Source organism: Crocuta crocuta, unplaced genomic scaffold, assembly GCF_008692635.1.
Source record: "Crocuta crocuta isolate KB4526 unplaced genomic scaffold, BGI_CrCroc_1.0 scaffold179, whole genome shotgun sequence".
Lineage (NCBI taxonomy): Eukaryota > Metazoa > Chordata > Mammalia > Carnivora > Hyaenidae > Crocuta > Crocuta crocuta.
Window position 1 is genome coordinate 1,785,582 of NW_027551568.1, and position 25,887 is coordinate 1,811,468.

At 62.8% G+C, this 25,887-nt stretch overlaps 1 protein-coding gene across 1 annotated transcript in view; it reads left to right on the plus strand.

Moving 5' to 3' along the window:
- The first annotated feature begins 9,656 nt into the window (after positions 1 to 9,656).
- The window catches only part of SH3BP2 (SH3 domain binding protein 2), a 16,970-nt gene continuing 739 nt past the window's right edge, over positions 9,657 to 25,887 (plus strand). Inside the window, exons 1-12 of the mRNA XM_077750473.1 lie at positions 9,657 to 9,902; positions 16,206 to 16,345; positions 17,529 to 17,631; positions 18,578 to 18,695; positions 18,988 to 19,058; positions 20,075 to 20,163; positions 20,462 to 20,530; positions 21,875 to 22,523; positions 23,831 to 23,942; positions 24,184 to 24,239; positions 24,571 to 24,652; positions 25,833 to 25,885. Coding sequence (XP_077606599.1) covers positions 9,820 to 9,902; positions 16,206 to 16,345; positions 17,529 to 17,631; positions 18,578 to 18,695; positions 18,988 to 19,058; positions 20,075 to 20,163; positions 20,462 to 20,530; positions 21,875 to 22,523; positions 23,831 to 23,942; positions 24,184 to 24,239; positions 24,571 to 24,652; positions 25,833 to 25,885 — 1,625 coding nt within the window. The 5' untranslated portion in view covers positions 9,657 to 9,819. The remainder of the gene's footprint in view (positions 9,903 to 16,205; positions 16,346 to 17,528; positions 17,632 to 18,577; positions 18,696 to 18,987; positions 19,059 to 20,074; positions 20,164 to 20,461; positions 20,531 to 21,874; positions 22,524 to 23,830; positions 23,943 to 24,183; positions 24,240 to 24,570; positions 24,653 to 25,832; positions 25,886 to 25,887) is intronic.

Here is a 25,887-nt window from a genome sequence, read left to right on the forward strand (position 1 = left end):
ACCTGGCCTTGGAAAGGGGACAGTGTGCAAGACAGCAGGGTGACTGGATGGAGATCCCCCCCACCCCAATGGAGGACCAGACTGCTCGCAGGGGCAACTGGGGACTGGGCCCCTTTCCCGCCAATCTGGGCCCCCCGCCAGACCCTTTTCCTCCCAGGGACTCTGAACAATGGGCCAGTGTGAGGGCGCTGGGAACAGTCTGGGCCTCCTGTGGGTCTGTGCTGAGGGGCGCGGGCAGGAGCCAGTGGCCCAGTGGCTGTGAGTCATCCTGTCCAGCGCCAAGCCCCGGTTCCCAGGCGGAGGAGGAACACGCTGCTCTCAGTTCCTCTAATGGGGGGCTGACCTCCTCCCCCTTCCCACTTCTGCCCTGCTGTCCAGCCTCTTTCTCTGTCCTCTCTCTGGCTCCCTCCCTCTGGGCCTGTCTCTGTCTCCCTGTCTCTGTCCAGCCAGAGACCCAGGCCTGGGAGTGGCCACGCGTGCTCTCCCCGGCCCTGCCCACTGTAGCCCCGGCAGGGAGGCTGGCCTGTCACCTGGATGTTCCCCTTTCCTGGCCCGTGGGTGACCTCAGAAGGTCGCTGGTGAGAGGGCAAGACCCGGCCCCGGTGTGAGACCTCCTGAGGCCAACTAAAGTTTACTAATGAATGAAATGTGACCAAAAGCAAAAGGCAATGCAATAAAAATTTAAAAACTCAGAAAGTAAAAACTAATCAATAGCATCAGAGAAAGAATGGTTTGAAAATAGCTTAAAATTGTTCTGTTGGGCATAAAAGGATCACAGTGAGTGGATTAAAACAGAAGAAAGATGTCCTAAAAGGCTGAAATGAGCAGAGCGAGAGAGGGGTTTACTGTGTAGATACCTCCTCTGGGTTCTGGCCTGGGGCAGGGTCAGCAGGAGGCCACAACCCCACTGGACAGATGGTGGCCTGGGGCTCCTGGTGAGTGAGGGGTCCGGGGGACCAAGTTTGGGGGCCACACCTCATGACCCTGGGCCCTGTGTTCTGAGCCACTGAAATGTTGTAAGGTGCCGAGGAGCGCCGCGGTTTCCTGTGGTCTGAGGGAGGCCACCGTGGCAGGAAAGATACTAATGCGATGGGTGGTGAGACAGATGGAGTGACCAAGGCCACTGACTGCTAAGGGTCAAGGCTGTGTCCCTGGTGGCCCAGCCCAAGGTGCCCTGGCAAGTGGCTGCCAGTGTGGCAGGCAGCAGGTGTCCTCGCAGGGTGCCCATGGTGGCTGATCCCTGGTCTCCAGCGCTGGCTCCCGCGAGGAGCAGGGGGCTCATCTCTCTGGCTGCCTCCTCTACCCGCATCCCCCACCCCCAGCGTCAGTTTCATGGCCTTGGCATCCCCGCTGTGTTGCCTTGTTGCACCTTGCCCTGCAGGGTACTGAGATCTGGGCTGAGCTGGTGCCCTCTGCCCTCAGAGACCCTGAGACCCAGGGCTGGGGCAAGTGCCTGTCTCAGAGTTGCGGCGAGGGCTTTTTTGGGCCTCGGGGTACCATTAGCAACAAGCCCTTTTGGGGAAGGAGGAAGTGAGGCTTAAGGTGTGAAGTGACTTGTACCAGGTCCCTGGTCCAAATCAGTGAAACTGGGACCGGAGCCTAAGCCTGAATGGGATCCTGGCCTGGGACCTCACCTGGGGGGCAGGCTGGAATCTCATCCACACTCCCTGGGCGCATAGCCCTGACAAACAGCTCTGAAACAAAACTGCTTTAGTTCCTCTCGTCTGAAGGTGCGTGTCTCCTCCTACCCCAACCCCAGGCCATTTGCACAAGTTGCTTCCTATCCAGGACACCCCCCCGCGTGGTTTCCGTGCTTGGCTACTTTATGCAGAAGATTGCTCCAAGGATGCTGGCTGATGTGTCACCATGTCTGGGTGGAATAGTGGTCACAAGGATGTGAGTCAGAAGTGGCTCCCTCCCCAGCCATCAGGATCTGCTTCCCCCCACCACCATGGAAGGTGGGGCTGGCTTGGATCCTGGGGTGAAGGATGTGGTGTTTGCCAGCAGGTGGCAGTGCCCTGCCTCCCTCCCCAGTACCAGGAGAGCTTGGGGGTTGGGCTAATGCTCTGTGAGGGAGAGACAAGGACTCCCCTCCCCCCACCCAGCCCAGCCCGGCCCAGTGGTGGACAACACTTCCTGCTCTCAGTTTTCTTAGCTACCCAGTGGGGTTCGGCTGTGGCTCTGTAGGGGCCCCCCTATCTGACGGAGGTACCGTTCCTGGGATGTCTCGCTCCTTCACTTCATTTGACTGCTGCCCGGAGCGCCTGGCCTCCGTGGTCCTCACCCGCCGGAGCCTGCCAGCTCTCAGGACAGCCAAGTCACCGCCGGAGACTCTGAGGCTTCGGCCTCTGCTTCTTGCCAGACCTTGTTCTGGGGTGAGCACCCCCCCCGCCCCCCGCAGGAACTGACAGCGGTGAGCCAGGCTCAAGCTGAATGTCTCCCGACGGGGCTGTCCCTGGGCTTTGGACGTGAGTTTGAAACAAGCAAACCCTGAGCCCGTGCGGACAGGGTGGCAGGCGGCAGCATGCCGCACGGTCTGTCCCGCCCCGCGTGCTGCAGCCCCCTGCCCAGAGCCCGCCTCCCGTTCGCCCCTGGGCTGCTGTGTTTTCTGCCCAGGTGGGAGCCATTGTGGAGCCCTCCCCTCCCTTCGCCCCTCTTGAAGGCGCCTCGGCAGGAAATGGCAGACAGGGCGGGTGGGCGAGGTGGCTCTGGGCTCTGGGTGCCCTGGGCAGTGCCAGCTGGGTGGCTGTCCTGCGGCCTGCTGCGCCTCCTTTCCTCACTGGGACAGCAGCGGGCTGCTTACCTGTGAGCGGCTGGGGACTGCGTAGGCCTGGGGGCTGGCGCGCTGGTGCTGGGTGGACACGCAGGCTCCTGCCCCGGCCCTGGCTTGGCCTTCTGTAGCAAGAGGGGACTACAGGAAGGAAAGCATCCCAGCCTTCATGACCCCCTGCCTTGGCCTCAGCAAGTGGGGAGTTTGTCCCCATGGGATGTGTGTGTGACACGGGTCCCCAGGAGGGTCTGGTGGATGGTAGCCTCTGTTCCTGAGGAGGCCGGTGGCAGGAACCAGGCCCTCTGTTGGAGAGGCAGGCCTCGCACCCAGCACCAGACCGGCCTTCTGGAGCCTTCCGCTGCCCAATAGGATGGGTGCTCAGTGAGCGTGTGCTGAGGGAGCCAACGTGGCGTGGCCTGGGAAGGCCGGAGGGGAGCAGGCTGGATCTGGGGAAGTCTTGCTCTCCGTGGGTCCCTCATCCGGCCAGGGTTCAACTCACCTCCGACCTCAGAGGAGATGGTGTGTCTGTTTCTGGGCATCCCGACGAAAACACAGATCTCTTGCCTCCCACGTTCCCTTGACCCCTGACGGGTCAGCAGCGGTGCTGGGCGGCGTGGTCAGCCTCGGGCCCGGCTCACCAGGTGCTGCTGGGGGTGAGGGTGCCTGTCTGGCCCCACGTCTGCCCCGTCAGTGACTGTTGTCAGCCTCACGTTGGGGACGAGGACACAGGCTGGGAGAAGCCACCCTGGGGAGGGGTTCAGGCCCTGCTTGGTGGGCGCCAAAGCCCCTGTTCTGGGCATATGTCTTGCGGCCAGAGGCCCCCAGGGAGAAGTGGGGGTGCTCGAGGCAAGGCGAATGGTTCGATTCAGCAAATGAGCATCCTGGGCTGGGCGCCAGGGGGAGGGAGGGGCACCCGGCTGGCCAGGGAGGGGCTGCAGTGCCTGCTTCGTGCTGGACACATCGCAGGAGGTGGACACGAGGAGTGACCGTCCTCTGCGGCTGATGTTGAGGGAGGGGCCGGCCGCCCCCAGAAGGACGGAAATGCTGAGGTGTGGGATGGGAGGGGAAGGCTGACTCTTAAGGAGCTGGGAGAGGGCCCCTGCATGTAGTTGGAGGTCGGGGGGGGTCACCTCCGGGTGCAGTTCCCAGCACGATGGGAATGGGGCCAGCGGTGGCCAGGGAGACTGGCGTGGTCAAGGGTCAGAGCCCCCGGGGCAGGAAGGGAAGGTGCTGCCCAGCTTTGCGCAGGTGGTTTGAGCGCACGCTCCCCCTTTCCAACATGGCCGTGCTGACAGCGTTGCCGACGGAACCCCAGCGACCCGGTGCCCCTGGAGCACCCCTGCCCACCAGCCGTGCCAGACGGTCCGCGGGACAGCCCCACACCAGAAGTGTCAGCCCCATTCTCCAGGTGAGGAAGCTGAGGCGCAGAGCGGACCACAAGTTTAGGAGAGGGGACGGAGCCAGGCCTGTCCCCAAGGAAGCCTGTGCAGTAGCCACCGTGCTGTCCCTGCTTACCAAGGAGGCAGCCACGGGCAGGTGGCACTGAGCGTCCCTTTTGGGGGTCGCTCTTTGGGGCAAGGCTGACGAGAGGCAGGCCGCCCCCACGGGCACGGGCCGGGAGCTCGGGGCACACATCAGCGCTCTGGAACGTTACTTCTCAAGCAGTTAAAGGGCACAGCTTGTCCCTGTTGTGATGAACCGAAGCGTGAATCCTGAGCACCTCTGCTGGCTCGCGGTTTGAGGCAGGAGAGTGGCTCAGGCCAGTGACGATGCCAGTGTGGCTCGCCCCAGACCCGGCCTGCCCCTCACCACAGCCCACCGGCCACCTCGTCCCTCGCTCGGGGACCTTGGCCCGGAGCTCCCGCCATCCTCCCTCCTGCCTGCGTGCTGCTCCTTCCTGGCCAGGCCCCAGTGCCCTCCTGGGGAGCCTGGCCCTTTCGGGGGCTCTGCTGGAGAGAGCTCTGTCCTGGGCATGAGCCTGGGGGCACCCCTGACCCCCTGAGGGCGCCCAGCTCTGCTCAGCCCACTGCCATGCTTGGGAATGTTTGCCAGAGGCAGAGACGCCAGACCGGTTGGGGGCGGGGGGGAAGCTCCAGGGATGCGTGAGCCTCTAGAGTCTTCTCTGGGGACAGAGCTGGAGGGTCAAGTGTCTCATAGTAGAAGCCCCGCCCCCACCCCATCCTGGCCCAGAAGCCCAGGCCCCAGGGGGGCAGCCATGCACGTGGGCCTCTTTCTGCACGTCTCTTAATTTCTTCTGCCCTTGGACACAGGAGTGGCTGGGCCCTTCCTGCCTGTACCCCGAGACTCTGGGGGCCTTCTTGGTCGCAGTGTGCCGCTGTCTTTCTGGGGACACTGGCGGGCTCCAGTGTGTCCACCTCGTCTCTGTTTTGCAGTTAGCAGTCTTGGACACCTGCTCGTTGTCCAGCTACCCCTCATCTCACCAAGGAGATGGACCTTGGCGGCGGCCACACTGGACATGGGTTCTTGTTTAGGGTCAGATTAACTCTAAGTACGCTCTGGCTCTGAGGGATGGCCGAAGCGAGTGCTGGTTATGGCCACGTGAGGGGCATGGCTGTGCGTGTAGGCACGACTGAACCCATCTGTCCATGCATCCATCTGGGCCCTGCCGTGGATCAGTGGGAGTCAGCAGGACCCAGGCCAGTGGGGGGTGCTGGGGATATCCGTGTGACATTCTGGTGCGTCAGGCTATGCCACTGACTAGGAGATTTCAGAGAAGGGTGTGAGATTCTAGATGGTTCTGTGTTCAAAGGATGAGGGAACAGGGGCGCCTGGGTGGCTTAGTCGGTTAAGCGTCCGACTTTCACTCAGGTCATGATCTCGCGGTTCGTGGGTTCGAGCCCCGCGTCGGGCTCTGTGCTGACTGCCAGCTCAGAGCCTGGAGCCTGTTTCAGTCTGTGACTCCCTCTATCTCTGACCCCCTCCTGCTCATGCTGTCTCTCTCTCTCTCCTAGAAATAAATTTAAAAAAAAAAACATTTAAAAAAAAAAAGGATGAGGGAACATTTGTTGGAGAGGATTAGTTGGCAGGTACTGGGCACGGGGCATGGTTGATGGGCCTGTGTGGTAGGCCCAGAGTCAAGGGTTCAGGGCAGGAAGCAGGAGACAGACCCCATATGCTTGGCCAGGGACCCAGGCTGACCTCTGCTTCATGGTGGCAGCGTGCGAGGGAGGGGCTGGCCAGGGCTGCGAACCGGAGGCAGGAGGTGGGCCCAGCAAGCGCGGTGGGTCCAAGCTGGGTGAGGCATCCCGTCCCCTGCTTAGGGGGTAGGAGGTGGTGGGCCAGGCCCTTAGTCTGTGCACAGCCTGGGAGGCCAGCTCAGGTTTGCTCCATCCGACTGGATGCCTGGAGGGGGCGGGGGCGCCCACAGAATCAACCTCTCCCTGCAGGACATGCCCGGGCTTTAAGTGAAGTTGGTCCAGGGAAGGGACTTTGGAGAGTCCCTGTGTGAAAGTTTCCTAAGGCGATCCTAACCCAGTACCACACCCTGGGGGCTTAAAACAACAGACTTTTTTGTTTGTTTTATTATTTATTTTTTGAGAGAGAAAGAAGAGCATAAGCAGGGGAGGGACAGAGAGAGAGGGAGACACAGAATCGGAAGCAGCTCCAGGCTCTGAGCTGTCAGCACAGAGCCCGATGTGGGACGTGAACTCAGGAACCACGAGATCATGACCCGAGCCGAACTTGGACACTTAACCGACCGAGATGCCCAGGTGCCCCAAACAACAGCCATTTACTTACTCTCTCAGAGTCCTGGAGGCCAGAAATCCAAAATCCAGGTGTCCGCACGGCCTTGCTGCCTCCGGAGGCTCTAGAGAAGATCCCATCTCCCTTGCCTTTTCCAGCTCCTGGTGGCTGCAGAAATCCTTGGCTGCTTTGGTTTAGGGCCACGTGACTCCAATCTGTGCCTCTGTCTTCATGCCATCTTCTCCTCTATCTCTTCTTTCTCTTATAAAGACACTTGTCATTGAATTTAGGAGCCATCTGGCTAATCCAGGATGAGCTTCCTAACCATATGTGCAAAGGTCCCCCCTTCTTTTTAATTTTTATTTTTGAGACAGAGAGAGACAGAGCTTGAGCGGGGGGCGGGAGGGTAGAGAGAGAGAGGGAATCACAGAATCTGAAGCAGCTCCAGGCTCTGGGAGCTGTCAGCACAGAGCCCGACGCGGGACTTGAACCCACAGACTGCGAGATCATGACCTGAGCCAAAGTCGGCCACCCAACCAACTGAGCCACCCAGGCGCCTCATAAAGGTCTCTTTTCCAAATAAGATCACATTCTTAGTTCCTGGGGACTACGACTTAGACGTATCTCTTTGGGGCCTCCCATGTAGTCCACTACGCTGGGTGACTCTGGGCGGGCCCTGTCCTCTACATCACCCACTCCCCCTGCCCAGTACCCCCCTGGCAGCGCTGCTCCAGAAGGCAGTCTCCAGCCTCAAGTATGGAGAGAAGCGTGGGGTTCAGAGAAAGGAGGAGGGTTGTGGCTGGGGGTCCTGGAGCTGGCCCTGCGAGAGACCCGGGGCTGGGGTTCCGTTCCTCACCCCTCTGTTCTCCGGCCGTCAGCCTGGCTGGCGCCAGCGTCTCTGAACGGCGGTGTCCTCGTGGTCAGCGCAGGTTATAAGGGACCAGCTTCGTGGGCGCTGAGCACACGGATGAGGCCGTCTCTGTGCCCGGCGGCAGGGGTGACGCTGTGCCGGGCGTTTGCCTTGTTCCCGGGCAGGCTGCAGACCCCAGGAACCCAGAGTGAAAGCTCTCCGTGTGTCTTTCTTCCCAGGCTGACCCGTGGCTCCTGCTGGCCCCGCCGGCTGGCTCCCACCCACCCTGGTAAGTGCCCTGGCGCGGTGGGCTGGTCCCCGAGCCTGGCACTTTGAGGCACCGGCCCTTGGGGCAGGGGGAGGAGCTGCAGCTGGGGGAGGGTGGGCTAGAGACCACAGGGGTCTTGCTGGTGGGATGTGGCGTGGGGTCATTTCCGTGGCTCTCCCTAGCACGCCGTGGAAGGCCACGGAGCTGCCGTTATCGGAGAGCCCTCTGCTTTCTGGAATATAAATGGCAGTGTTCTTCGATGCGAGGCTAGAGTGCTGCCTCCGGGGGTAGGAGGGCACATGGAGAAACTGAGGCCCAGAGAAGAGGGGCCTGCAGAGGGCACAAAGCAGCCCAGGACTCCTGACCCCCACCTCCGGGGGAGACGGAGGTTGGAGAAGGGGCCGACGCGGCTCTGACCCTAACGGGGATCCCATTCCCGTCATGGCCCTCTGGCCACTCCTGCCTCTGCTGCGCGTAGGTGCCTGGGGCCCTCAGGGCACAGGACTCAGGCCTTGCGTCCGTCCAGGGAGGGGTACATCCAGGGAGTGCTGGCTGGCTCCCGCTTCTCGTCTTGGCAGCTTCTCAGCCCCATGCCTGTGGCCCGGCCTCCCTGCGCTCGGTCACTCTGTTGGCCCTGGGTTCCTCCCCACCCTGGGGTGTTGCCCTGAGCCCCCGTCCTGTCTCTGACTTCCTCACCTCATCCCTCCCGCCTGGCAAACTCCACCTCCCGCTGTCGGGTCCAGCCCCTCCCCTGGAGGCCTCCCTGATCTAGTGCCTGCTGGGCATGCCAGCTTCTCTTGACCCCTTAGCCCCTTGAGGCTCAGGCCCCCGCCTTGGCCCAGAACTGCCCCATTGGCTTGTCCTGGCTGGATCATGGCCCGGGGCTCCTCAGCTGCTATTTTATCTCAACCCTCAGCACCCATTTCACAGGAAGAAACTAAGGTTCAGAGGTACTAAATAGATTGAGGCTACACAGCTGGCACAGGACAGAGGTGGGCTTGCTCTGGGGCCCTCTCTCCACCCCGGGCAGGCTGCAAAGGGGAAGAAGAGACAGAAACTCTCCTCTAACCCTCCCCCTTGCTACCATCTGTCTGTCTGTGTCTGTCTGTCATGGCCAGCTTTCTGCCAAAAGCACAGTCTGCCCTTGGCCACTAAAGGGCACCGAGGCTGGCCTAGGCTTGGGGAGGCTCAGACACCGAGGTCAAGCTCCCCATCCTCTAAGAGATAGCAGGTGGTCTGTGACCCCAGATAGGTCCCCAGGTAGCACAAGGCAGAGATCTGGGGCGGCAGATGCCGTGGCAGAGGTATGACCTTGAGACCCAAGCTCAGGAGAGGAGGGCCAGGGGATGTAGGGGCTCAGCACTGAACAGCCTGGGCTCGAATCCCTGCTCCCCAACTTTTGGGCTGTGGATCTGGGCAGGTGAGGAACCCCACCTTGGTGGGCAGTGTAGGCAGGGGAGGGCCCCATTCTGAGTGGGACCCGGGTCCGGATGAGGCAGTGGCAAGAGCCCGCTTGCCCAGCTCTGCCACAGAGGCCATGCCTGCTGGGCGGGTGGGGGAGCCTGTGATAGAGGGGGGGCAGCACGGCAGGGAAACGCCTGGGCCGAGCTGGGAACCTGGGCCCTTGGTCCCTTGGTGTCAAAGGGCAGAGAGGTGGCTGTAGTGAGCTCCCTGTGTTGGGTGGAAGTATCCGCTTCTTGGGGGGAAGGAGCTTCTGGGGCCAAGGGGACCCGGTGTGACAGCCCAGGGCTGGGAAGGGGCTTCTGTGGGTTCCTGGAGAGAAGTCAAGTATGCAGAGGTGGCCACAGGAAGTGAGTGTGGGGCATCCGCAGGGCGCTTCCTCCCAGGCGACAAAGCTGGCCTTGCCCCGGGGCCTGGAGAGCTGTGGTCTGTGGCCGCAGTAGGACATGGGGGCAGTGGTCGGCTAAAACCCAGCAGGCCTAACAGCGCTGGTGGGTGCAGTCCTGGGCCTTCTGGGCCTTAGGACCCGGGAGGGTAGAAAGCAGGAAGTGCTCACTAGCCGGGGCTGCCCAGGGACCCGGCAACAGGAAGTCTTGGTGGGGAGGAAGCCTGGCGGTCACGGGCCCCAGATGCAGCGGGCGGCTGTCAGCAGGAGGGAGCTGTGGACGCAGCCACCAGGGCAGCGCCCAGGACAATGCCGGGGCATCGGGCCTTCCCCGCCTGGGGGACACGGGCTGCAGTTCTGCCCCGTGGCCCCTGAGCCACATGGCCTCCCTGGGCCTCAGGACACCTGCCGCCAGGCCATCGACAGACAGGAGAAGAACCATGTGCTGGGTCAGTGCTCTCAGGTCAGTGCGGCTGCCCCGGGACCCGGGGGTGGGAGGAGGCGCGGCCCCGAGCCTGTGGAAGTGCCCTGGGAGGCTGAGCCCTGGACCCCAGAGGCGATAGGCTGTGTAGAGAGCCCTGCTGATCCGGATGGGACTCAGTGGGAGCCCCAAGAGGGAGCCTGCTGCTGGGACACCCCTGCCCCCACCGTGTGCTGCTCAGCCTGCGGCCGGCAGGGAGGTGGGGGGTCCTGTGTGCGCACACATTGAGTGAGTGTGTGTGTGTGTGCGTGTGTGTGTGTGTGTGTGTGTGTGTGTGTGTGGAGCATGCTTGGGAGCCTGGCATGGAGCAAGGGGCTGGGGGGCTCTCCTCCTGAAGCCCAGGTCTTGCCCCTTCCTTCCGGCCGGCTGCTCCCCGCCCCTGCAGGAGGTGTTTGGTTTTGATTCTCTTATGGAGAAAGATTCTGGGAAGAGAAAGGGGGAGGGGAACAGAAAGGGGAAAGAGGAAAACGGAGGGGCCAGGTGTGATGAACTGCTTGCCCACTGCCACTGGGGAAGTGGCTGTGCCTGGAGAGTCCCCCAGCGTTTACTGGATGTGTAACTTAGGGCAGGTGACTCAGCCTCTCAGACCCTCTGTGTCTTCATCGGTGGCGTGGGGATGACGCTGGTCCACGCGTCAGGGGGTGTTGGGATGATGACGTGGGGTGATCCTTGAGAAGCACAGAGCCTGGCTGATGGTGAGAAGGACGCTTCCCCCAGCCTCAGCGTTTGAGTCTGCAACATGGGAACAGAGCACCGAGCCCGTGGGACTTGCAGAGCTGTTGAGCAGAATTTGGCCCTGGACCCGTGCGGGGCTGGAGGGTGGCGATGATGATTCTAACCACGGGGGGTGGGGGGGGAACCACATGGGTCTTGCATGTGTGTGTATATTATTTACAAGTGAGTGAATGAGTGTGTGTGTCTGAGTGAATGTGAGTGAGCATGTGCAAATGAATGTGTACGTGTGCATATATTTATATGCGCACGTACATGAGCATGCATACGTGTCTGTGTGTGTGTGAATGAATGCATTCAGGCCCCTGGGCTCCTCTTCACTGGGGTGGGGGAAGTCCTCGCCTCCCCTTTCCCTGCATCCCCCACACAGGGCTGATGTGGTCACCACTGACGGGAACGCCTGACACTGTGGTCACACGAGGCACTGGCCCCCTCACCACAGTCAGGGCAATCTGCAAGCATCACGGAGGGCCGCAGGGCTCAGCCTCCAGGGCCCCTGCCCGGCTCTCCTGCACGGGCTCTCACCGCGCACACGCATGCGCACACACCGATGTGCACACCGTGACCCATGTGTGTGCCGTGCGGCTCACAGCACACTGCCCGTGGCACTCACATGTGGGCCTGTGCAAGTGGTGACCACACACCCCTGGGGCTCACAGCCCCGTGGTGGGTGGGAGCCCCGGAGCCTATACTTCTGGAACTCCCTGAGGCCAGAGTGGTTTTCACCCGCCAGCTCTGCCCCATCCCTGCTCCTCAGTCGCCTAGAGGAATCTCTCCTGTAAGAGAAGGTCAAGTGAGTTCAGGGGTGGAGACCCGGGCGTGTGACTGAGGTGCCTGCCTTCCCAAGATCACAGGCCGTCGGGAAGGCCTCGTGGAGCCCAGCAGCCACCACCATGCTGGCCCCCCTGCCGCGACCTTCGTGTCAGAATCCTCTGAGGCCCTCTGAGCTGCAGGGCACAGAGCCAATGCTGGCGTGGCAGGCCCCCTGGGGGGCCTCAGCACCCTCCTCGGTAGGGAGAGATGCCCTGAGGAGTGTCGAGGGGCTCGGAGGACTGGACTTGCTGCGCTCACTGTAAAGGAGAGGAAGTGGAGGAGATCAGGCCTGGTGGGATTTGAACCCAGGCCTCCAGCACTGCCCCTGACAGCTCCCACCCGGGGTGGCTCAGCGGGTCCCCCCAGCAGCACAGTGAGGGGCCCCTACTGCTGCCTCTGCCCCTGCAGAGGAAGGGACTGAGGCTTCCCACCCCCATGAGCCCATGGAATGAATGAGTGGAGTTAAACCATCAGGGGGCGACACCGCGAGCGTTGAGGAGGCAGCCGGGGAGGCCGGGTTGGCCAGGAATGTGGGAGTCTCTTGGGGGCTCCCCTCAATCTTCCCGGGCACCAGGGGAGCTGGAGTCTTGGAACTGGGCTGAAAGTCCCCCAAATCTGTGTGGTCGCCACAGCCACCATGGCCCATCGCCACCCTTGCCCTCAGCTACCATTTCCTTCCCTTTCCCTGCTCCAGCCTGGCGCCGGGCCCACAGCTGCAGGGCGGGCCCAGGTGGGGTCGGAGGGTTTGGGGGCCTCGGGGTGGTTTCCCCCTGGGTAGTCCGTCCTCTGGAGAGGAGCTGAGGACGTCGGCACCTGTCCCTGCAGCGAGGACGCTCCTCGGGGAGGTGAAGGTAGAGCACGACCAGATTCTGTCACCACCCGCTCTTCACACCCAGGTTAGTCAGCGGCCGCCTGAGGGAGCCTTCCTCCTGCCCACAGAGAGGCTGCGGCCCGGCAGGAGTGAGGCTCCCACGGCCTGCGCCTGCCTGGCCACTGAGCTGGGCCCGAGTGCGGCCGCATCCTGCCCTGGCTCCTCCCCTCCGGTTCCCCACAGGCCTGGGGCCGGGGGAGCGGTGGGCTCCGCACGTCCTCACGGTAGCTGCCCCTCCCCCGCACACGCGCCGCCTCCTCTCAGCCCGGGGAGGATGCGGTAAGCCAGGGTCGGGGGGATAGTTTGGCACTCTGTGCCTTGCACACAACTGCAGTCCCCACCCCCCACCAGGGCTTGGGGCTCCCTGGGTGCCCCCTCTGTGCTGGGCCTGAGCTGCTGAAGATGGGGCACAGTGACAAGCCGGTGTGGTCAGCGTCAGGTGGAGGGCAGCGTGTGCTAACGCCACAGAGAGACACAGGACCCCGAGAGGTCAGGGAGGACCTGAAAGAGCGAACACCTGAGCTAACTCTCGTTTTTGGATTGTTCGTTGCGGGCATATAGAAGTACGGCTGGTTTTTGCGTTTTGGTCTTCTATCCTGCCAGCTCGTTTGTGAGTTCTAATAATTGTTTAGTGGGTTCTTTGGAATTTTCTGTATACATAACCATCTAATTGTGAATAGCGTTATTTCTTCATTTCCAATCTGGATGCCTTTTATTACTTTTTCTCGCGTAATTGCACTGGCTAGTACCTGCCGCACAAGGTTGAGTGAAAGTGGAAAGAGCAGACGTCTTTGCCTCGTCCCTGTTCTTAGGAAAAAGCTTTCAGTCTTTTACTTTTGAGGATGATGTTGGCTGTGGATCTTTCATAAACACCCTTTACCATGTTGAGGATGTTTTCTCCTATTCCCGGTTTGTTGAGTGTTGTTCTTATGAAAAATTGTCAAATTTTTGTCAAGTGCTTTTTCTATGTCTGTTGAGATGCCCATGTGTTTTCTGTCTTTTGATTAATGTGATTTAATTAGATTTATTACAGTCACTGAATTGTAAGTGTTACGCTTGCCTTCCTGCAATAGCTCCCACTGGCATGGTGCGGGAGCCTTTTCACATGGTACGGAGGGCCATTCGCTTGTATTTTGGGGGAGTTTCTGCGTCTACAGTCATAAGGGAAGTGGATCTAGTTTTCTTGTGGTGCCTTTGGCTTTGGTGTTGGAGTAATGCTGGCCTGATAGAGTGAGTTCCTTCCTCTCCTGTTTTGGGAGAAGTTAATGAAGGATCGGTGTTCATTTGAACCAATTCTTGAGGGCAGACTTAGTTCAGTGGAGGCAGTGGAGACAGTGTAGACTGCAGCCTGGAGGTGGTGCTTGGTGGTTTGGGGTCTTGGACTGGGGAACTGCAGAGTCTGGATGGCACAGGTGCGTGGGAGGTGGAGTGCACAGGGACCCCTGAGAAAGATCCATGGGGGCTGGTTCTGGAAGGCCCTGGAGCTCTGGAACCCGTGGTGATGGGAATGGCTTGTGTGGGTGGGGGTGCTGAGTGACGGTGATGGGGGGTACTGTAAGCAGGGGAACTGACCCAGGTGGTGGGGAGGAGCAGGGGAGGTGGTGGCCTGGAGGACCGAGCGTGCTGCCAGGGGAGGGATTGGTAAGGACACTGTGGGCGGGGACACACAGATGGGGTGGAGCCTCTTGCTGGAGCGGAGGGGCACGGAGGGCCAGCCAGGAAGGCAGGGAGTGGTGCCCGGTGTGTAGCTGGGTGGGCGCAGGGCCCAAGCTGTCAGAGCTACCTTCTGCCCCGGCTGGCCCTCTCCTCTGCAGGGGGGGGGGGGNCCAGCCTGGGGGTCCCCTAGGAGAGGAGCCCACGTCTACTGGACCTCTGACCCCTGCAGGGAATGCAGGGGTGGAGGCGCATGGCTGTGCAGGGGTGAAGCTACTTGCCGCAAGAGGACCCACAGACCCATGCCGGGCCCCAGAGCCTGCAAGCCACACCCGCGTCAAGCCCACCGCAACCCTCGGAGGCGGGGCGGCCCTCACCCCCGTCTGCAGACCCGCAGACGGAGGCTCAGGGAGGAGCAGCCCGGAGCCCGGCCCTGGGNGGGGCTCCGGCCGGGGCCGCGGGGGCCGCGGGGGCCGCGCCTTTGTGCCCAGCCTCCGCTGTGGTCGGTACCCAGGCCGGAGGGGTTGGTTCTGTGCAGAGGGAGCCGGAGGGGGGCGGGGGAGCAGCCCGGTGCCTGGGGGAGGCGCACACTTGGTGGGGGTGCCGGTTCGCCCGCAGCGGTGGTTTTCTTTGTGTGTGTATTTGGGAGCGGGAGCTGGAGCGGCAGGGGTCCGGCGGTCGGGCCTGGGTCTAACGCTCGTGACTCAGTGGGACACTGACACACACCCAGTTCAGTCCATCACCACTAGGGCCCCGGGAGGGACCGGGGTCAGTGGGGGCAGGCACAGGCAAACCAGTGCAGGGTGGGGCCTGCCCCGAGGGACCAGTGGCCGGTGGGGATGAGTGGGCCTTGAGTGCCTCACAGAAGAGGGGACTCAGGACCTGGGTCTTGAAGGATGGATAGGAGTTCTTCCTGTGAGAAGGGGTAGTGGTCAGTCATTCCAGGCAGAGGCCAGAGCCTGGCATGTTTCAGGGAGAACAGCTCGGGTGAACAGAGGCTGGCCCAGGGTGAGGGGCGATGCTGGCGCTTGGATTGTCAGGTCCTGGGGGCAGAGTTAGCCCTGAGGCAGTCAGCCTGCCCCTGGTGACTGTGCGCTTCGTGGTCCCTGCCCGAGTGATGTCCCAGCTGATGGGGAGACGGGGTGGACGGTCATCATGGCCACTACCGATAAGGGCGTGCTGTGTGCCAGCTGTGCCCACTCTGTGCTTCCACTCTGCAGTTACAGCAACTGAGGCGTAGGGGTCCCCCAGAAAGCCAAGCCAGGATGGGAACTGGGGACTCTGGACCACCTGCTTTCCTGCTTCCTGGTCTCAGGGCCTTAAGGAAGGGATGGACGGAAGCTGGCTAAGGGCAGGCAGGAGCGGAGGGTGGGGCATTTGGGGGCCATGCCCCTCACTCCTTCCCTGCTAAAGGGTCAGAGATGGTGGAGAGGGTGCCCAGGGCTTGGCCCAGCCCCTGTGCTCCTTAACTTTGTTAGGCTGTGGCCCTACTCATCTGGAAGCCCTCCCTGGCGGTCCCCATCATAGGTTCACGTAGCACTCAGGTTTGCGGGGGTCATGGCCCAAGGCCTGACTTATCCAAGCCAGTGATTTCTTTTTTTCTTTTCTTTCTTTTCTTTTCTTTTCTTTTCTTTTCTTTTCTTTTCTTTTCTTTTCTTTTCTCTTTTTTTCCTTTTCTTTCTTCCTTCCTTTCTTTCATTCATGTTTAATTCTTCATTTTGAGAGAGAGAGCAGGAGCAGGGGAGGGGCAGAGAAGAGAGAGAGAATCCCAAGCAGGCTTGGTGCTGTCAGCACAGGGCCCAACACCGGACTTGAAATTATGAAACGTGAGGTCATAACCTGAGCAGAGTTGGACGCTTAATCAAGTGAGACACCCAGGCCCCCCTGGGCCAGTGGTTTTTTGAATTCACTCACAGTGGTACCACCACTTCCGTGGGGACTTGAATTCAGTAGGTGTGTGCTGGATAAACCAGTGACAGCGAAGGGACGCACTCAGGTCTCAGGGTCTTTGGGGCTCAGGTGTGTGGCCAAATAGACCAGGGGCCAGCTTCCATCTGGAAACCTGAGGGTTTCCGAAGTTTCCTCACCCCTTGCTGTCTTGAGGCTTCATGCTGTCTCCAGCAGCTTGGCAGTATCTCCCACCGCATGCCCCCAGCTGTGCCGTCATCTGTCTCCCAGCCCTGGCTAAGACCCGTTTCCTTCCCTTTTTATTGCAGCTTCATGGCGTCCGAGGAGATGCACTGGCCGGCCCCCATGAAGGCCATTGGTGCCCAGAACTTGCTGACCATGCCCGGGGGCGTGGCCAAGGCTGGCTACCTGCACAAGAAGGGTGGCACCCAGCTGCAGCTGCTCAGATGTGAGTCCTCTGGGGGCTGGGGAGCATGATGGGAGGATGTGGGAACGGGGCTGAGCCCCAGCCTGGCTACCCTCTGCCCTGGTGGACGTCTGTGGGCAGGTGATCTGCCTCTGAACCTCTGCCTCCTTCAGAGGCTTCTGGTGGTGGGCCGTCCAGAGTTTGCCTTCCCTCCATGTGGCCGGCACCCCTTGGGGGGGGCCTGAGGTCAGTCTCCCCATTCCCCAGGACTGTGGGACGATCTGGGGTGCTACTGCAAAATGGAGATAGGAAGGCCGCTTGGTGCGTAGTGCTGACCATCGGTGCAGGGCAGCAGCCAGGGGCTGGGACCCTCGGTGGCCTGGTTGCTCTGGCCTTGCGCCATCCCCTGGGTGTTCAGTGAGTTGGTGGTCACTCGGTCCTCAGTGAACCCACCTGCCAAGACCCAGCTGTGTGCTGGACCTTCAGAGCTGTCTGAGGCCAAAGCTCTGGTCCCTTGGACAGCATTTTGGGAGAGAGTGGGAGCCCGGGTCTGGGAGATGGCCAGTCATCAAGACATCAAAGGCCAAAGAGCATCAGGGCCTTGGCTGTCCCTCTGCCCGGGCGTGAGCTCCCCGTGACTTTGTTGCAGCCGCGCCCTCTGCCATAGACTCCCAGGCGCTGTGCTGCCTCACAGAGGTACCCAGGCTGGGCTGTCGGGCTCTGCATGACTCCAGTTGGTCTGCTCTGCTCTTTGGGCAGGGAGCCTCCGAGGAGAGGCTGTGACTGATCTGCCCCGAGGCCTGGGAGGGGCTGCGTGGGGACAGGACAGGAGTGTGTGGTTCTCAGACTGACAGTCTAGCCTGGTGTTCGGATCCCCCCCAGTGGCTCTTATTGGCAAGCTCTTTGGGCCTCTTTGCCCCACCCTCACTCCGCCTTCCTTCCTAGGGTGGAAGGAGGCGGCCATGGCCTCTGGCCCTGGCTTTGCCCTTCTTTGAGCCAGCCTCTCCGGTCGGTCGTGGTCTGCCCCTGCCCTGGGGCTGGTCAGCATGGCTGTGGGTTGTTTACATTTGGGCTCCTTGGGAGGGGCAGCATGCCAGCCCAGCTTCCTGCCCTTCCATTTAGTGGGGTTCAAAGGCAGGAGGTGTGGCCCCCAGAGTGGGGTCTGCCCAGCCCCCTGCCTCCCCCCACCCCGGCTCACCCTCTGCCCTTGCCATCCTGCCCTCAGGGCCCCTGCGCTTTGTCATCATCCACAAGCGGTGTGTCTACTACTTCAAGAGCAGCACATCGGCCTCCCCGCAGGGCGCCTTCTCGCTGAGCGGCTATAACCGGTAGGTGCCCGCTGCCCGCCGGCCCCAGCAGAGCCCTGGCCAGGCCTATCCCGGGTTCCCGCCCGGGGAAAGTTCCAGCTCTCCTGAGATGCTCACACCCCACCCCTCTGGATCATGTCCAGCCTCTTTCACTCCCTCTCAGCCTCTGTGTGGCCTCCTCACAGTCTCCCTCAGGCCTCCCTGGCTTCGGCGCCGCCCCCCCCCCCCAATCCGGGCCTGGGCCAGTTCCTTGCCTTACACATGCCATGGGCTGGGTCTGTCCAATGAGTGCCTCCCTGCTAATGGGCAGGTGGGTGCTGGGCCAGAGCCTTCTGGGTGGGGATGCTGGCAAGTGACAGCCCAGTAGCCCCAGCTGGGACCGCGCTATGGCGTTGGGGGCCTGCAGAGTGGGGGTGAACAGTGACCCCTGGGCTCTGGGTCTAGTGTCATGCCATGGGCCCTGCACCCTGTGGCATTAGACCATGCCTCCCACTTCCTTGCTTCTGAGGACCCAAGGGTCCCATGGTGTCGGTGACACTGAGAGTGACTCAAGGCCCTGGCTTGTGCCCTGGCCACGAGCTCGGTGCTGGGCCTTAAGGCCGGCCCGGGCACTGCTGAGGAGGGGAGGAGCCCGGGGGCCTCGCGACTCCTGACGGGTGTTTCCTTTCCCCAGACACACCACCCTCAGCCCGGTGGGTGTGCACCCTGACCCCAGGGGATGGTGCAGATGGGCACACCTGCCCCGAGTGCGTGGCCCCATGGGCTCCCCCGTGGCCAGGGGCCTGGTGGGGCTGAGGTGGGCAGCGAGGGTGACGTGTCCTTGGTTTGGAGCCCCGCCTGCTGCTCCCAGGGTGACCTCCCTGACCCCAGAACCCTGTGTGTGTCCTTGGGGGCGTGCTGGGTGCTGGGTGCCGAGGCCTGCCAGGCTGTGCTGCTCACGTGCTGACTGCCGGCCCTGTGCCCTCAGGGTGATGCGGGCAGCGGAGGAGACGACGTCCAACAACGTCTTCCCCTTCAAGATTGTCCATGTCAGCAAGAAGCACCGCACGTGGTTCTTCTCCGCCTCCTCTGAGGACGAGCGCAAGGTGAGGCCGTCTCCAGGGGTGGGCAGCTGGCAGGGCCACCCTCCCGGCCCTGAGGGGACGTGGGGGGACAAGGTGTGGGGTGGGTGCTGCTCCTCGGCCTTCCTCCTCGCGCCCATGGCCTGGTTCCGGCACCACGCTCTCGGAAGCTGTGTCGGGAAGAGCCCTGAACGGGCTGAGGCGAGGCCAGAGCCCCAGGAAGGCCACTGGCCAGGGTGGTGAGGCCAGGCGGGGCAAGGGAGGGGCCCCGGCCCAGGGCGGCACCGTGCCCACCGCGACCCCGCCTCACCCGCAGGGCTGGATGGCCTTGCTGCGCAGGGAGATCGGCCACTTCCACGAGAAGAAGGAGCTGCCCCCGGACACCAGGTGGGCCTGGGCGTGGGGGACGTGGGCAGGGTGTCACCAAGGCCGCTGGGCTTCACGTGTGTGCCTGCCTCCCAGCCGCTGGGGGCCTGGCCCAGAATCCCCTTCTCGACGAGTTTTCTCAAGGAGCCAGCCAGCCAGGCTGTGTGTGTGTGTGTGTGTGTGTGTGTGTGTGTGTGTCCTGGAGTGTGTAAGTGAGTGTGCCATTCAGAGGCTGTGTGATTTTACCTGCCCATCCGGAGGCCCAGCACACATGGTAGCTCAGAGCTGTGGCTTCCCAGGCCCCTGACGCTCACCTTGGCGTGCTTGGGCCTGAGACCAGAGTGAGTCCCCCCCCCCTCCCCCCCGCACTAGCTGGTCCATCCAGGTCTCGGTGACCTCACCTCGGTGGCCCAGCAGGCAGCAGGGGCCCTCTGGTCAGGAACAAAGACCATCCTGTCCTTTCGAGCTGAGGAAACTGAGGCCCAGAGGAGGCTGGGGACACCTGAGGCCATCCCAGAAGTGCCTACCTGCTCCCAGAGCTCCTGGCCCTGAGCCCGTAGTTGGTCAGGGGAGGCCCCGTGGCCTCCAGCCCCTGCGCCTGTTTTTATCACCTTGTGTGGAGCATATTCTTGTGTGTGTCTTTTTTTTTTTTAAGTTTACTCATTTCTGAGAGACAGAGACAGAGAGAGCGTGCACTCATGAGTGGGGGAGGGGCAGAGAGAGGGAGACAGAATCGGAAGCAGCTCCAGGCTCCCAGCTGTCAGCACAGAGCCCGACGCGGGGCTCGAACTCGAGAACAGTGAGGTCATGACCTGAGCTGAAGTTGGACTCTCAACCGACTGAGCCCCCCAGGCGCCCCCACGTCTTTTCTCGCTGTGTGTTTATGTGTAGGTCCTGCTCTGTGTACACGTCTGTGTGTGTCTGTGTCACGTTTGTGCACGTGTTCACACCTGTGTGTGTCTCTGTACGTACGTATCCATGTGTGTGGGTGCAAAGGACTCCCCCTGCACGATGCTCACCCCTCCCCAATGCTTCAGTGACTCCAGCTCGGACACAGACAGCTTCTACGGGGCGATCGAGCGGCCTGTGGACATCAGCCTCTCTCCGTACCCCACGGACAACGAAGGTGAGGCCTGTCCCTGCAGCCCCGCTCCGCCCCCACCCTGGGCCGCTGGCCGTGACAGGACCAGCCCTTCCTCTCTGGCTGCCGCCAAGGAGCGGAGACGTATCTGGCTGTCCTTGATCTGTCTGCCTGTCTTCCCCAGGCAGCCTGGGTCCTGGGTTCACATCTGGCCCGCCTGGTCCTCTCCCTGTGCCTCCCTGACTCTTGGCTGCCGGTGTTCAGAGGGCACCTGCCTGCCACCCCAGCCTGGGTGCAGCGGGGCCTGGGCCACCCTCGGGCTGACCCTCTGTTTGCCTCACAGACTATGAGCATGAGGACGAGGACGACTCGTACATGGAGCCCGACTCCCCTGAGCCCGTGGAGCCCGAAGGTAGGGGGGCGACTTGTGAGCCTGGGGCGCTCGCGGGGCTGGAACCTGGAGCAGAGCCTCAGTTTCCCTGTTGTGTACACTCTGGCGGGCTCTGCTCACCTGACCCTCCAGCCTCGGCAGTTAGCCTGGGATGGGGGGGAGGGGACTTACACATAGTGAGCTGGGGGCAGTCCTAGGGGCTGAGAGCGGGGAAGGAGGGACACTGAGGAGTGGGCGGGGCCGGGGCAGGCAGCCTGTCCTCATCCACCCACTCCCACCCAGCCTCCCCTCCCCGGCAAGAGAGACAGGCTTGTACGAGGCATCGAGGCATCGCATGTATGTGCCACAGCAAAGCGTAGGGTCAACGGGAGAGGGCTGTGCCCGTCACTCACTATCCCTTCCACTGTCCTGGGGACTTGGGACAAACCCTCAGCCCCCGGCCTCCCTGTGTCTCTGCCTCCTCTCCTCCAACGACCTCGTCTTCTGCCCACCTCAGCCCTGAGTCCCTCTCAAGCGAAGCAGGTCCAGCCCCTTCCCTCCTACCGGCCCCTCCCTCTGCGGCCACCACCAGGCCTCCCGGCACAGAGCCCACGGCTCCATCCCCAGTCCCTCTGCCCCGCGCCTGAACCGTGGCCACTCGTGGCTGGGGGCGAGCACGCGGGGCCTCGCCTCGCCCCAGCCGTGCACCTTCAGGGCCGGTGCTCTTGCAGACCTGCCTGCACGCGCCCTTCTGAGTGCTCCCTGCAGGCAGGCTTTCCCTCCCTGTCCCCAGAACCTTCTTACTAGGGTTCCAGCGACTTCCCCGTCCCCAGATGCAGCCCTCAGCACCTGTGAGTGGAGCCCAGCCTGGTGCCAGCCCCCTGCTCCTCAGCCGCCTCGCTCGGCACTAGGTGCCCTGTGCTCTAGATCCCCCGCCTCACTCAGCCCTGTACCGGCCCCCTGATGCCCATCAGCACGACCCCGGCCGCCCCGGGACTCAGGCCTGGCTCCTTCCTCTCCCACCAGTCTCGCACCGCGAGACAGCCGTGTCACAGCCTGCTGACTCTGGCATCTCCATCCAGCACGTCTCTGAGCCCCAGACCTGTGCCCACAAGGCGTCTCGTAGCGCGCACACACACAGCCCTCCCCTCCAGCCTGCACCTCCGTGGGGGGAGTTAGAGCCTCCCCTGGCTGATGTCAGGTCCTAGGAGTCCGCCTTGCCTCTTCTCTCTGCTTCCGCTTCTGGGACCTGATGGCTCCTGATGTGACATCTAGGCCTCTGTCGGGGGGTGGGTGAGGCAGGCCGGGCCGTGCGGGTGGTGGGTGGTGTTGGCCCAGCGGCCAGCGGCCACCCTTGCTCACCGACTGGGTCTCGTTGCTCTGCAGACACTCTGACCCACCCGCCGGCCTACCCCCCGCCTCCTGTGCCCACGCCCAGGAAGCCAGCCTTCTCCGACGTGCCCCGTGCCCACTCGTTTGCCTCCAAGGGCCCAAGCCCTCTGCTGCCACCGCCGCCCCCAAAGCGTGGCCTCCCGGATGCTGGCCTGGCCCCTGAGGACTCCAAGAGGGACCTGCTGGGCCCGAGGCGGCCCGAGCCTGGCCTCAGGGTGCCCCCCGCCTCCCGGAGGATGAGCGACCCCCCGCTGGGCAGCCTGCCAACCGGGCCCAGCCTCCGGAAACCCCCTTGCTTCCGTGAGAGCCCCAGCCCGGAGCCCCGGGTCCCCAGCCACGGGGCTGGCTCTGCCTCCAGCTCCGCCGGCGTGGCCGCTGCCTCCTCCAGGAACTGTGACAAGCTCAAGTCCTTCCATCTGTCCCCCCGGGGGCCACCCACGCCCGAGCCGCCCCCGGTGCCGGCCAACAAGCCCAAGCTCTTGAAGACGGCTGAAGAGGCCCCCCCAAGGGAGGCGGCCAGGCCCGGACTCTTTGTGCCCCCCGTGGCCCCCAGGCCCCCTGTGCTGAAGCTGCCCATGCCCGAGGCCGCCGGCCGGCCCGCCGTCCTGCCCAGGCCAGAGAAGCCCCCCCTCCCCAACCTCCAGTGAGTTCACTTGGCCCTCGTGCCCCTGGGGCGCCTCCCCAACCTGATGGGTCCTCCTGCGGGTGCCCTGGCGCCCCGCCTCTGGCACCCTGTCCGAGACAGGTCCCCGGCAGCCCTGGCACAGGGGGGAAGGCTCCTGGACAGCCCCGGCCTGGGTCTGCGGAGCAGTCGTCTCTGCACCTGACCCACCTCGCCCTGGAGGCACGTCCTGCCCAGTGGGCGGTGGGCTTGGAGCCTGTGGGTGCCGGGGGAGCAGTGGGCGAGGAGGGTCTTCGGGGAAACTGGCTTCCCACGTCCCGTGCTGGGCTGTCCGAGGAGCCTGCAGGGGTTAAGGGAGAGGCCTGCAGGGCTGCCCGGCCTGGGGTAGGTGGGAGGGGTGGGAGCTGGGCCGGGCCCTCCCGCCACAGCTGTTCTTACAGCCCGGCCTGGGGCTCTTGAGCCACCAAGGCTGCCTTTGTGCTCTCCCTGCTTGGGAACTTGCCAGAATGTGGAGTATGTTGGTGACTCATCCTGAGGTCCGCCTAAAGCACTTTCTTTTTTATTGCTGGGCTGCATCAGGGGATGGGTGTCCCCTGCTCCCGCAGGGCCATTGCAGGGCCATTCGTACCAGCAGCCTGTGCTCAAGGGTGTCCGGGGCCCTGAAGAGCGAAGGCTCTGGGAGCCACAGGGACGAGCCTCGTGTGGGCATGCTGACCCCGTGCTCGTTCCCGGAACGCCTTTGGCCTGGCTCTCCCCTCCCTCGGACTCTGTTAGTTGTGCTGCCCGTAGTAGGGTGCCTGGGAGGAGCCTCTTCCCAAGCGGCCATGGTGGTGCAGGCCGGGTCGGTTTGCTAAGTGCTGCAGGGCTGCGTGCCGGGGCCACAGCCCAGCAGCCCAGCCCGTGTGGCCTCCTTCAGTCCTCTCTGAAACCAGAGAGGCTTCGGACCACCTGGCTGCGCGTGTGGGCTCTGTCGCGGCCTCCACGCATTCACATGCATCCGTTCTCTGTGGCTTTGGGAGGGACCTGGCTTGGCCAAGGTCACAAGCTGGTTAGCTGCAGAGCTGGGGCCGAGACCCCGGCCCGGGGCCTTCTCCCACGGCGCCCAGAGTACGTGTCTGCGGTGTGACCCCCAACGCCAGAGTTCAGGCCTCCGGGGACACTCTGGCCGGTGGCGTTGGCAGCGTCGGCGGCCCCCGTCACCGGCCTGTTCCCGTGTTGCGGCCAACACAGGCCTGGCTCAGTTCCTGGGCCGCAGCCCCGGGGCATGTGGGGGTGGCGTGCAGGGGTGTGACACTGATGTCCCTTCCTCTGCTTGCTCCCCTCCCGAGGCGGTCACCCCCTGACGGGCAGAGTTTCCGGAGCTTCTCCTTTGAGAAGCCCCGACGACCCTCGAAGCCTGAGGACACGGGTGCAGAGGGCTCCGACGATGACTACGAGAAGGTGAGGCCATGGGGAGCCCCGGATCCTGGCACTGGGCAGGCGGCCGTGGGTGGGCTGCAGGCCGGGTGGCCTCTCCCCGGCCACCTCCAGGGACGGGCCCCCAGGACGCTGGAGTTGCTGGGAACGTGAGCGTGGGCACAGCCCCAGATCTGGGCACAAGGCTGGCAGCCCGCAGGAGGCAGGGGGTCGGGGGAAGGGCTGGCTCAGACCCTGACCCCGACTGCCGTTGGCCTCTCTCCAGGTGCCCCTGCCCAACTCCGTCTTTGTCAATACCACGGAATCCTGCGAGGTGGAAAGGTCAGTACGAAACCCTTCTTTCTCCTAATCCCTGCTTTTGCAGACGCTTTTGCCTTTCTGTCCCCCATAACCCGCTTTGGTGCTGGGCAGTCGCTATGCAGGTGCGTGGCCCTGAGCAGAGTGCAGAGGCCAGCCAAACAGCGATGCCATCAGCTCAGTCCCAGTGCTGCCATCACCCTGGGCAGGGCCCTAAGCCCTGCACAGCACCCACTGCTCTTGGGCCCTGTGCTGCAGAATAGCGAGAAGACAAAACCCGCCCCGAGGAGTGGGGCTGGAGGGCCCCCGAGAGGTTGTCTGCGGGTGGGGTGCTGATGTCGCTGTGTTCTTTTAGGCTGTTCAAAGCCACAAGCCCCCAGGGAGAGCCCCAGGATGGACTCTACTGCATCCGTAACTCTTCCACCAAGTCGGGGAAGGTAGGTGCCCTGACAGTCACCCTGCTGAGCAAAGGCCCCCTGGGGACTGCCGCGGCGTGGGGCGTTCTGGCTCTGCACGCTCCGGGGCTGACGGCACGCTTTACGGCACGTACGTCACCTCCCCGCGCAGCCTCTTATTTCGCATCTCAACCAGCTCTGTCCTTGGGGTCTCTGCCCGACAGCCCCTCCCCCGTCTGTTCTCAGGACCTGAATACCGGCTGCAAGCTGGGAGTGCTGGGGGGCCCGGAACTCTATGGGGCTGGGTTGTTTTTTGTTGTTTACTTTTTTTGAGAGAGAGAGAGAGAACATGCTCCGAGCAAGGAAGGGCCAGGGAGAGGAGAGAGAGAATCCCAAGCAGGCTCCCCCCGTCAGCCCAGAGCCTGAGGTGGGGCTCCATCTTATGAACCACCAGATCATGACCTGAGCCTAAATCAAGAGTTGGACCCTTGGGGCGCCTGGGTGGCTTAGTCGGTTAAGCGTCCGACTTTCGCTCAGGTCATGATCTCGCGGTTCGTGGGTTCGAGCCCCACGTCGGGCTCTGTGCTGACTGCCAGCTCAGAGCCTGGAGCCTGTATCAGTCTGTGACTCCCTCTCTCTCTGACCCTCCCCTGCTCACGCTGTCTCTCTCTCTCTCCTAGAAAAAAAAAAAAAAACAAGAGTTGGACCCTTAACCGGCCGAGTCACCCAGGCGCCCGGGCTGGGGGTTTTCGTGCAGTCGGGGCAGGGAGGCTGCTGGGGCAGTAGGAATAGCTCAGCCTCGGCTCCCCCTGGCGAGTTGTGTGACTCAGCGAGCCTGTTTTCTTGTCCTTTTCTCCCTTTCCCCTTTCCATTTTCCCTCCCCTCCCCTCCCCTCCCCTCTTCAAGTAAGCTCTACCCCCAACGTGAGGCTCGAACTCACAACCCCAAGATCAAGACTCACGCTCTTCCAGCTGAGCCAGCCTGGAGCCCTCAGTGTTCCCACGGCCCTAGCGTGGCCAGGCCCCTGCTGCTCTTACTCAGGCCTCCTTGGAGGCTGTCGGGCAGGAGGCTGCCCACAGTCCAGTTGTCCGTGTGCAGAGTGACCCCTCCCTAGGTCACCGTAAGGGCCCCAGGACCCCGCCGGGATGCTGTGTCGGCCCCTCTGTCCCCGCAGTCCGTCTCCTGAGGCTGCGCTGACCCGTCGGCTCTTCTCCCCTCGCAGGTTCTGGTCGTGTGGGACGGAAGCTCCAACAAAGTGAGGAACTACCGCATCTTTG